This window comes from Sturnira hondurensis, unplaced genomic scaffold, assembly GCF_014824575.4.
Source record: "Sturnira hondurensis isolate 20B ecotype Veracruz unplaced genomic scaffold, ASM1482457v3 Scaffold0017436, whole genome shotgun sequence".
NCBI classification, from domain to species: Eukaryota; Metazoa; Chordata; class Mammalia; order Chiroptera; family Phyllostomidae; genus Sturnira; species Sturnira hondurensis.
The window spans coordinates 18,602,658-18,615,332 of NW_028090067.1; the positions used below are offsets into that span (position 1 = coordinate 18,602,658).

Sequence of the window (12,675 nt, forward strand, 5' to 3'; positions counted from 1 at the left end):
CATCTCCTACACACCTCAACCGGGGACTGAACCCCCAACCTAAGTACATGTTCTGACTGGGAATCAAACCCACAACCTTTCAGTTACGGAATGATGCTCCAATCAACTGAACCACACCAGCCAGACCTTCCTAAATTCTTGATCAAATATTTTAAAACACTGGGAATGAAATTATTTTGCCATAAAAAAGAAGAAATTCAGAAACTGTTGCAATTTTGCAGAACATCCCAATACAGCAACCTACGCTCAAGAAAATGTACTTTTAAGACTAGTGTGTCTCTGGGCCTAGCAGAAGAGGCCAGGCACCTACTGGTGCTACAATGAGACCTTCAGGGCAAGGGTTACACCCATGACAGCACTGTAGCTTTAGAGATGAAACAACAGGTGTATCACCAGCATACTTATCAATTATTCTTCTGATTATACTTTAATTTAAAAAGCTAACTTATTAGTTAAACCAATCTACTCTGGCAAGATCAGTTACTATACAAAACCACTGGCTCTTCACATTACCTTCATAGTATACGGTAGAGTCTGTTTTAAAATGTATTTTCAGTTTTTATTGTCATTAAAGGCTTCAAACAACATAGAACCTCTGGAAACATAATGAATCTCAGCAACTTAAAAAAAAACCAGCTTCTAAGCCCTGGCCTGTATAGCTTAATTGGTTGGATCATCAATTCCTGGTCAGGGCACATGCCTAGGTCGTAATTTCAGTCCCTGGTCAGTGTGCATGAGAGAAGCAACCAATCAATGTCTCTCTCCCTCTCTCTCTCTCCCTCCCTTCCCCTCTCTCAAAAATCAACAAGCATATCCTCAAGTGAGGATTAAAAAAAAAACAACCCAGCTTCTAAGTCATGACTCACTTTCCTTTTGACAGCCTCTTATTTCAAATAGTGTTAGTTCCAGCTAATTATTATTTCTAAAACAAGGTGCTGAGAATTTCTGATGAAATAAAATGTAAAAGATATTAGTAAATACAAATACAATTTTAACTTTTTTACAATTACATCTAAAGCTTTAAAATAAAAGGGGAAGAGAGAGTTAAGGCGAAGAAATCCATTTCCCAAACAAGGCAAATAATACAACAAAGCGTTCTACAAAGCACTGCAGGAGTTTCCACATTACAGCTACATCTAAAAGCAATTATTGTAGAATTTTAAAAATGCTAAGTCACACAGCAGCAGCACTCCACAGTCAGTGCAATGCACTTTGAAGGCATCTGTGTAAGCAACGAGCATGGATAGCATGAAAAGAAACACCTGAAACTAATATAATGTTATCTATTAATTATACCTCAATTTAAAAAAACTGCTCTAGAGGAAAGCCTAATTTGAAAACTCAATCTAAAACATAAAAACTCAATCATTTCTTGGGAAAAAAATGAAACTAGGGAGGGAATATTCTATCCTATACAAACAGAAGAGATACTAGAAATAACCTTTCCTGAGAAGGAAACTGATATTATTGGGGAGAGTATCCAACGCCAAGCCTGCTACTCAAAAGATAAACACCAAGGAATTCCAAAATCCTGTAAAGGCATGCATATCTTGCACTATGATTTGTGCTTCTCTAAGATTTGTTCAAGCTGAGCAGCTAAAATAATTATCATCGTCTCCACTGTTCAATTTTAAAAAGTCCTATTCCAAGAAACCCTCCTGTGAAAATGCCTGAGGAATCTCAGTGCCACCCAACAACCCGACCTGACTAAAATAAGGGACCTTTGTTCTGTCTACAGATGTCCACCAATCCTCCCAATAACTTAAAAGCAGATATAGGCACAGGACAGCTCACCGGCATCTCAAAGACAAAATGTTTAGTGAAAAAGAAAATATGTAATACAGGGACCCAGCTCACAAACAGTCTTAACTTTGGCAACCTTTTCTTTTCTGGTGCTAAATCTCCTGCAAAACTGCCTCAGGATGAAAGAGGAGGGTTTCCGACCCTCAAAGCAAAGAATTCCGCAGCTTTACCTTTGGCTGAATTACACACACTTGAGGCACAAAACATAATACACAGTGAATGCTCAAAAAATTATTAGACTTTCAATTCAAGGAAAGCACAGTACAGCAGAGCCCAAAAGGCTCTCTCTGGGCAAACCCAAAAAAGGTGACCACAGAGCAGTTCGCAGAAAATGCAGAGGAAGGGAATACTTATCTCTTCCCCCACACTGTTTTTCACCCCCACAGTGATATATATAATTATCTGTCATCTGCATAGTAAGTACTTCATATGTCCAGACTATTTTATAATCACAATTCTTGGATTATTCCATCACTATAATTGACTGTGACTGGTTAAAATTTACATTCCTTCTCCTAAACATTCAAACTACAACAGATGAGAGGAAATAAGGATGGCAGAGTATATCTTCAAACCCCATCAAAAAGACGGTAGAATTGCTGAATTTTAGGGTTTGAAGAAAACTATAGTATAGGATTGAGTGCCAGCCTGTGAACCAAAGGGTCGCAGGTTCAATTCCCAGTCAGGGCACATGAGTGGGTGGGTTGCAGGCCAGGTCCCCAGTTGGGGGTGTGTGAGAGGCAAGCACACATCCTGTTTCTCTCCCTCTCTCCCTCCCTTCCCTCTAAATAAATAAAATCTTTTAAAAATTATCTAAACTTTTAAAAAATCACATAAGCTAGACTTAACAAAAAGCATTAGTCATTCAGGTATTATGACCTGAATAACGTTTTTAAATCATCTTTCAGACTACAAAAAGGAGGAGAGAGCTGGACGGGGAGAACCGGTAGTGCAATCCCAAAGCTGTTGAAGTCTGAGAGAGAGATGCAGGTGGTTTAGCTGAGGGCAGTGTAGTAAAGCAGGTGGTGAGACTACACCATTTTACATTGTAGTAAGGGTAAGTATTATTTTATGACACTTTGGTTTCAGATATCTGTATATTTATGGGTCTAACATAAAATGTCTCCAATTATGAGTCACAGCAAAATAGTCTGTGATACATTGCCCTAGGACAGCAATTTTTAACTGGTGAGCCACAAAGAATTTTTAAAACATGCAATACCTATTTAGTCAGGGACACTGACCTCTTTTCGCTTAGATTGTCAAATTAAAAAAATAACAATACCTGTCCAGTGTGAATGAATCAGAATTACACCTATTTTTTGTCAGACTGGCAAAAAATATATTTTAGGTGTGCCCCAGAATTTTAGTTATTAGTTTACATGTGCCATGAGATAAACAGGGTTGAAAACCACTGCCCTAGGATGTTGAGAATACTTATGTTCCCTAAAATCTTTTTCAAAGTAAAGCAAGCTACAAAGTTAATCACATACCAAATATAATCTTATTGATCTGCCAAAAGAATACATCATTTGGTCTTTAAAAAGAAAGAAAAAGGAAAGAACAGTACAAGCATTCAAGCATCACTGGAATGCCAGGCACAAATTATTTCTACCAACCATGGAGATGTACAGATTACTAAAGAAATATAATGCCAATTTTCTTTAACCACTAAAGCATCCTAACCAGTCAACTACTACTAATTACAGGGATTCAACAGCACCAACACACCTTTATAATAATGCTTTCAAAATTGTCAGGAAAATACCTTATTCTCCCAAATGAGAAAAACATGGACTAATTCTCCTTGAAGAATTCAGAGTATAGACTTCAGCTCTGAAAGAGTCTTTCAGAAAAGTTCCTGCCTTAAGCAATAATCTTTTTTTAATAAGAGATAAAACAAAACATTATCTACCAATTTACCCAATCTTTAGGTTCAGTTAGCTCAGTCTCTCAACAGCAACCCCTTTGGCATTTTAGGTGGGAAATTCTTTGTTTTAGACTGTAATCCTTGGTCCCAGACCATCAAGCGCCAGAGGTGCATCTCCTCTCTCCCTCACCGTCACCATGCCAACCAAAAATGCCCCCATACTTTTCCAAATCTCCTGTGGAAATATAGTACCTCTCCCACTGAGAATCACTGAACAACTTAGCTGATACCCTCCTTACACCGAACAACTGCCACCTAATGAATTATAGCCTTAGATTCAGGGTAGAGATGACAGGTAGCATTCATTAATTTAACCATTTCCAGGTAGCATTAAGATCATCTAGTGTGGCCCTGGTTGGTGTGGCTTAGTTGATGGAGGTCATCCCACAAACCAAAAGATCACTGATTCAATGCCCTGGATGCAGGTTCGGTCCCCAGTTGGGGTGCATTTCTCTCCCTCTCTCCCTTCCCCTCTCTCTAAAATTAAAAAAAAAAATCATCTGGTCTGAAGTAGAAAGATTATGTACCATCTTTTTCCTAGCACAAGAAAGTCCCTGGGTGTTATTTTCAAAGTGGTATATAGCATATGTAGACCTTTAAGAAAAAAATATAAAGAAGGAAACTTGCATCTCTAGAAGAAATTAAATTTATTCAACATGGAGGTCCAGAATAATACTGACAATGTGACTGCTGTTTGTTATCAGACAAAAAAAATAGTCTTTACAATACAGGACTTCCAAAATGACAAGGAAGGGAGAGAGGGGGGAGGGAGGGGAGGGGAAGGGGGGGGAGAGAGAGAGAGGGAGGGAGAGAGAGACAGAGAGAAAGAAAGAGAAAGAGAAAAAGAGAGAAAGAAAAAGAGAAAGAGAGAAAGAGAAAGAAAGAAAGAAAGAAAGAAAGAAAGAAAGAAAGAAAGAAAGAAAGAAAGGAAGGAAGGAAGGAAGGAAGGAAGGAAGGAAGGAAGGAAGGAAGGAAGGAAGGAAGGAAGAAAGAGGGAGGGAGGGAGAGAAAGAGAGAGAAAGAGAGAGGAAGGAAGGAAGGAAGGAAGGAAGGAAGGAAGGGAGGGAGGGAGGGAGGGAGGGAGGGAGGGAGGGAGGGAGAGAGAGAACCAACCAATGGGCCCTGGCTGGGGTAGCTCAGTGGACTGAATGCTGACCTATGAACCAAAGCATTGCCAGTTCAATATTCAGTCAGCACATGCCTAGGTTCAATACTCAGTCAGCACATGCCTAGATTGAGGGCCAGATCTCCAGTAGGGGACATGCAAGAGGTAAACCACACACTGATAATTCTCTCCCTCTTTCTCCCTACGTTTCCCTCTCTAAAAACAAACAAATAAAAATCTTAACCCCCCCCCCCAAAAGAATCAACCAATGAATGAATAAAAATATGGGACCACAGCATAAAAATATGGGACCACAGCCCGGGCTGGTGTGGTTCAGTGGATTGAGTGCCAGCCTACAAACCAGGGGCGGGGGGGGGGGGGCAATTCAATTGCCAGTCGAAGCACATACCTGGGTTGTGGGCTGGGTCCCCAGTTGGGGACGCATGAGAGACAGCCACACACTGATGTTTCTCTCGCCTTCTTTTTCCCTCCCTTAGCCTCTCACTAAAAATAAATAAATAAATCTTTTAAATGTATTTTATTAATTATGCCATTACAGTTGTCCCATTCCCCCACTCACTCCACTCCACCCTGCACACCCCTCCCCCACCATTCCCCCCTTTCATTCATGTCCATGTGTCCCAAGTTCTTTAGATTCTATAGTTCCCATTGTATTCCTGCCCTCCCCCGTCTATTTTCTACCTACCATCTATGCTACTTATTCTCTGTACCTTCTCCCCACTTCTCCTCCTCCCACTCCCCTGTTGCTAACCCTCCATGTGATCTCCATTTCTGTGGTTCTGTTCTAATTGTTTGCTTTGTTTTGGTTTTGTTTTAGGTGTGGTTGTTAATAATTGTGAGTTTGCTGTCATTTTACTATACATGTTTTTTATCTTCTTTTTCTAAGATAAGTCCCTTTAACGTTTCATATAATAAGGGCTTGGTGATGGTGAACACCTTGAACTTGACCTTATCTGAGAAGCACTTTATCTGTCCTTCCATTCTAAATGAAAGCTTTGCAGGACAGAGCAATCTTGGATGCAGGTCCTTGCCTTTCATGACTTAGAATACTTCTTTCCAGCCCCTTCTTGCCTGTAAGGTCTCTTTTGAGAAATCTGCTGACAGTCTGATGGGAAGTCCTTTGGAGGTGACTGTCTCCTTATCTCTTGCTGCTTCTAGGATTCTCTCCTTCATTTTCATCTTGGCTAATGTAATGATGATGTGCCTCAGTGTGTTCCTTCTTGGGTCCAACTTCTTTGGGACTCTCTGAGCTTCCTGGATTTCCTGGAAGTCTATTTCCTTTGCCAGACTGAGGAAGTTCTCCTTTATTACTCCTGGTACCCCTATAATTTGGATGCTGGAACGTTTAAAGATGTCCTGGAGGTTCCTAAGCCTCTCCTCGTTTTTCTGAATTCTTGTTTCTTCCTTCTTTTCTGTTTGGTTGTTTCCTACTTCCTTCTGGTCCACTCCCTTGATTTGAGTCCCAGTTTCCTTTCCATCACTATTGGTTTCCTGTGCATCTCCCTTCATTTCAATCAGTTTAGCCTTCATTTGTTCCTCTAATTTGTGGCTAAAATCAACCAATTCTGTGAGCATCCTGATCACCAGTGTTTTGGCTATTTCTTGGTCAGTTAGAATTATAGGCTCTGGAGCCTTGAGCTGTTCTTGAGTCATAATGTTTGGTCTGTTCACACCTGTTATGTATGAGGGGCGGAGCCTTAGGTGTTCGTCAGGGCTGGGCAACCCAGATGCTGGGTTGTGATGCTGTATGTGGGGGCTGGGTTAGAGAGGGGAAAAAATGGCGCTTTGCTCCACTCCACTCTCTCTCAGATTTCTGTCCCCTCTGTGGCTTCCCACAAGCAAATTGGGCCCCTCTGGTGCCAGTTCCCGGGTGTGTGGACCCGTGTACTCTCCAGAACCCTGTGGGTCTCTCCAACGAACTGTCTGTCAGCCTGGTACCCTCTGCCGGCCCCTTGACCCCAAGAAAGTTGGTGCTTTCCAGTGGTGCTTTCAGGCTCTAATTCCCGTCGCTAGGGCCCTAGCCTGAGCGGTCTGTCTCACTGTTCACTCCTGCGCTTGGTTTATTTGCACACAAATGTGTGACCACAGTCAGCCAGTCGCCCTGTGCCCTCACTGGGTCCGCCTGTTGCCACCCCACACCTGGGATCTACCAACCGCCTCCACCTCTGCTCCTGGGTCAGTCAGATGGAACGATCTTTCCAGCCAGACCCCACTCTGCCGCTGACTCAGCCCCTCTTACCGGTCTGGCTGAGTGGTTCGTTGTTGTCGGACTTCCGTACAGTTCAATTTTCACTGTTTTGGCGGCGTTTTTGTTTCTAAAACTTCACTGTCTTTAAATTTAGTTATGGGAGGGGGCACAGTGTTTCCACCTACGCCTCCTCCATCTTGGCCGGAAGTTAAATAAATAAGATCTTTAAAAAAACTTTTTTTAATGGGACTTGTAGCCAAGATGGAGGCGTAGGTAGATACACTGTGCCTCAACCAAAAGAAGGATAACAACAAATCTAAAAACAAAAAACAACCAGAACTGCCAGAAAAATGGAACTGTATGGAAGTCCGACAACCAAGGTGTTAAAGAACAAACATTCACACAGACAGGCAGGAGGGACAGAGATGGGCAGCCAGGCAGGGGCTGGAGGATTGGGGTGGGCAATGGCTGGTGGAACAGAGGTACCATATTTGCTTGTGGATAAACCGCAAGGAAAACTAGAGAGCGAGACAGACCACACAACCCAGGGTTCCGGTGCAGGGAAATAAAGCCTCAAAACCTCCAAAAGAAAAAACCTGTGGGTGTTGCGGCAGCAGGAGAAACTCCAAGACTCACAGGGAGCTCACTGGAGAGACCCATGGGGTCCTACAACATACATAAAACCACCCACCTGGGAATCAGCACCAGAAAGGCCCAATTTGCTTGTGGGTAGCAGGAGAAGTGACTAAAAGCTGGCGGAGAGCAGAGCAAGCAGCAGGGTTCCCCCAAGATCCCTCCCCCACATACAGCGCCACCACACAGCAAGGTGTGTTGCCCCGCCCTGATGAATACCTAAGACTTTGCCCCTTACTACATAAGAGGCAAGCCAAGACCAAAAAAAAATGGCCCAAGTGAAAGAACAGATCAAAGATCAAAAAAAGAACTATGCCAAGAAGAACCAACCTATCAGATACACAGTACAAACACTGGTAATCAGGATGTTCACACAAATGGTTTCATATAGTTGCAAAATGGAGGAAAAAGTGAAGGCTATGCAAAGTGAAATGAAGGAAAATATGCAGGGAACCAATAGTGACAGGAAGGAAACCGGGACTCAAATCAATGATCTGAAGCAGAAGGAAGAAATCAACATTCAAACAGAACAGAATGAAGAAACAAGAATTTCTCCTCAAAAAAATGAGGAGAGGCTTAGGAACCTCCAGGACAACTTTAAACATTCCATCATCTGAATCACAGGGGTGCCAGAAGGAGAAGAGGGAGAACAAGAAATTGAAAACTTATTTGAACAAATGAAGGAAAACTTCCCCAATCTGGCAAAGGAAATAGACTTCCAGGAAGTCCAGGAAGCTCAGAGAGTCCCAAGAAAGCACACACCAAGGCACATCATACTTACATTACCCAAGATCAAAGGTAAGGAGAGAATCTTAAAAGCAGCAAGAGAAAAGGAGACATTACTGACAAAGGAGTTCCCATAAGACTATCAGCTGATTTCTCAAAAAGAAATCTTGCAGGTAAGACGGGACTGAAAAGAAGTATTCAAAGTCATGAAAGAGACCCGGTTGGTATAGCCTGCGAACTAAAGTCATGAAAGACAAGGACTTACATCCAAGAAGGCTCTATCCAGCAAACCTTTCATTTAGAATGGAAGGGCAGATAAAGTTGTTTCCCAGAATAAGGTCAAGTTAAAGGAGTTCATAATTACTAAGCCCTTATTATATGAAATGTTAAAGGGACTTACCTAAGAAATAGAAGATCAAAAACTATGAGCAGTAAAATGACAACAAACTCACAACTATCAACAACCGAACCTGAAAACAAACAAAAATGAACTAAGCAAATAACTAGAACAGGAACAGAATCACAGAAATGGAGATCACATGGAGGGTTATCAGTGGGGAGGGGGAGGAGAAGAGAGGGGGGAAAGGTACAGGGAATAAGAAGCACAACCAATAGGTACAAAATAGACAGGGGGAGGTTAAGAATAGTATAGGAAATGGAGAAGCCAAAGAACTTACACGTACAACCCACGGACATGAACTAAGGCGGGGGGGTAGGGGGTAGGGGAAGTGCTGGTAGAAGGATGGTGCAGGGCAGAAGGGAATAGAGGGGAGAAAAAATGAGACAATGGTAACAGCATAATCAATAAAATATACATATATTTTTAAAGAATATTAATGTTTCCACTTCAGTCTAATAAAGGACAGTGCTGTATCTCTGGGTAACTTTCTGCAAACCTTGCTAAAACCACAAAAGCTTACTATCTTAAGAGTAAAAAGACAATAGATTTGGAAACTTTAAGTGAAAAATGAGAAGAAACACTTCGACTTAATTTCCTATTTTAAAAGAACGTATGGTAATCTTTTTTTTTTAAGATTTTATTTATTTATTTATCTTTAGAGGGGAAGGAGAGGGAGAGAAACATCAATGTATGGTTGCCTTTCATGTGCCCTCTGCTGGGAGTTGGCCTGCAGGGAACAGGACTACAACCCAGGCATGTGCCCTGACTGGGAATCGAACCGTGATCCTCTGGTTTGCAGGCCCGCACTCAATCCACTGAGCTACACCAGCCAGGGCCGTATGGTAATCTCTTTACAAGCATGATGACAACAGTCAATTCTTTCAGCCAGTCAAAATATTCAAATGGGGGTTTGGGGTATTTTTAAAGAAAACTAATTTGCATTGGCAGGGACTTCTGCAGAGTTTCCCAAAAGAGCAGTACTGTATTTTATTAACCCCATTTGCAGCTACAGAGATCAAGCAAAACTGCACCCATAATCAACCACAATTCCTTTTGCTTGAGCTGTGAAAATATTAACCTACTCTGACCTCCTCTGCACCAACTTCAGCAAACCCTAGGTCGAGTCTCAACTTCCCAAAACAGCATAGGTGTCTCTAATTTCACACCTGCTGATCTCCTCTCTGCCATTGGCTAAGTCACTAGCAAGGGCATTGCTACTGACATGTATATACTGACATGTATTTTCACCTGAAAATACAAAAACAAAAAATTCTGCTGACTCATGTAGGTGTCTTTCTTTCTTTCTCCATAAAAGAATGTTCTAGCAGACACAAATAACATACAGGGTCCAGCAGAAGTAACGCCTGCCTGAGTGTGGTTGGTAGGGTAATAATATGGGTGTAATAATTTATAGTGTTAATTTGAACATTTCATCTAAGATGTCATATGTTGTGCTTGTGTACGATGTTGTTATGTTACAGAATTACATGCATAAGCATGTTACAGATTTTATAATAAAAGATTTTGTAATTAAAAATGGCGCTATTTGTGTTGAACCTGCATATCAATATATAATTCTATTTCTCCAAATGGCTATAATAAAGGTCAAAATAGTTCAAGATAGTGATATTCACTATCTTTTCCATCTAGACTTAAAAATTGTAACATCAATGAAATTTATACATTTCAATAAAAGAACATATTTTGCAAGTTTACAGTACCATGCCTAACCCTTAGTAGGCATTCAAGAAATGTTACTCTGCCCTGGCTGGTATAGCTCAGTGGATTGGGCACAGGCCTACGAACCACACGATCTCGGTTCAACTCCCAGTCAGGCCACATGCCTGGGCTGCAGGCCAGTTCCCAGCAGGGGACTCACAAATGGCAACCATACATTGATATGTCTCTCCTTCTCTCCTTCCCTTCCCCTCTAAAGATAAATAAATAAAATCTTAAATGTTACTCTGTCCTTCCCATTAATTCTTACACTATTTCCATGAAATATTTCCTGTTTATTATTACCCCAATAAAAAGCAGGAGAACAGAAAGACGATAATTTCCTAACGGACCACTCAGATAAGACCATGAAAATGCAGGCCACTTGAGGGTGATGAAGGAATGCTTCTGCAGAAGTTAAACTTTAACCTACCCTCTTCATCTCCCTTCCTAAGAAGCAGTGTCAATTCCAAGGACCATGTTCCTTCTGCCACAGGAAGTGTCTCAGTTATTTTTCCTTATAGCAATGTATAATCAGTTCTTGTTCTTTGTGACTGAGAGAAAGCCAATCTCAAGAACCTATGCTGTCTAAGTGCAGATGGAGCATGAATCCAAAGACTGTCCTCAACCCATGGAACCCCATGTACAAGTTCACAGGATTCTTGGTAGGACACTTGGGCAGAGTATTGTCAAATTGGGTTTTTTGTGGTGTTTTTTTTTTTTTGGGGGGGGGGTTCTGTTTTGACTATCAAGTCTACTCTCCAAGTGATCCAAGTTTCCTGCACCAGTGAGCAAGGGTGCCACCACACACCTTAAACATAAAAAACTAGAGCTACATGAACTGGCACTAGCCCTTACTTTCACAGAAATAGGTTTGCAGAACTGTGCGAAACTGCCACCTAAAGCTCTTTTTGTGGACATCTGAAACAAGATTGAAATATGAAGCAAAGCTATACCTGGTGAACTTTTATTCAGTCTCTGGACCTTAAGATAGGAACACACCCATGTTATGTCAAATTCAACTCTAGTGGTTACAGATGGACAGGTTCTATCATCGGTAATGAAATTCATAGCTGTCAGTGACAACCTGGTTAATATCAAGACAAGTCCTTTGTGGCATTTAGTCTACCATTTACAGAAGTTGCTAAATTTTAGAGTGACCGGAAAATTTATCTACCCTGTCACTTCCCATTACCCTAAGCCAGTTAATAAACATAATGACTCCAATACAAGAACTCTGCTCTCTAAAGACCGAATCACAGTGTGTAAATGCACGCATGTAAATTCATTGTTCTGTTCTACGACCACCACCATTTTATACTGGTTGCGCTATTTCTTTGGCATTTAATACATTCTAACAATATACTACGTGTAGTCCACAATATTAGATAAACCACTGGGCCATCGTAAGTGTTTCCCTAAGCAATAATCAAATCCAACCTATTCTAAGGTCAGTAGAACTGCAAATACTAACCAATATCTTAGACAGGAAAGAGTAAATAAACCTGGGACCTACCTTGTTTATAATTCCCACAGACAGATGAAATTCAATTCCATGCCAACCATACCCTTCGATCACTAAAACACAAACAGAAAAATAAATGTTCATGCAATATAAGCAGTTCTTCTAGTTTCAAACGGTAGCTGGTTTCAAAGGTAAGAAGCTGTTTCTTATCTTCTTTCTATCCTTTCTATGCCCACAACTGTGGATGAGCTCTGTCACTAGCAAAAGGACCCAGAAAGGTAGACTTAAACAATAGATAACACCAGCCTGTGAACCAGAGTTGCTGGTTCAATTCCCAGTCAGGACACATGCCTGGGTTGCAGGCCAGGTCCCCATAGGGAGCACAGAAGAGGCAACCACCCATTGATGCTTCTCTCCCTCTCTTTCTTCCTCCCTTCCCCTTTCTCCAAAAATAAAAGCTTTTTAAACAATAAATTTAAAAAAGAAGTAACACTATTTGAGTACTTACTATGTATGCCAGGCACTATTTCTAGGTGCTTACATGTATTAATTAATTTATTCCTTACAACCACCCTTTGAGATCCTCTTGTTAACTCATTTTACATCCAAATAACAACTGAGCTATACCTCTCAAAAGTGCTCGTAGTGGTTAAAAAATGCCGGCAATCTCAACCACTGTAGCTGGCAT

At 41.2% G+C, this 12,675-nt stretch overlaps 1 protein-coding gene across 1 annotated transcript in view; it reads right to left on the reverse strand.

The window, feature by feature from the left end:
- MRTFA (myocardin related transcription factor A) overlaps positions 1-12,131 on the reverse strand; it is a 142,137-nt gene extending 130,006 nt beyond the window's left edge. The window contains exon 1 of the mRNA XM_037068107.1: positions 12,039-12,131. Coding sequence (XP_036924002.1) covers positions 12,039-12,131 — 93 coding nt within the window. The remainder of the gene's footprint in view (positions 1-12,038) is intronic.
- Between the last annotated feature and the right edge of the window lie 544 nt (positions 12,132-12,675).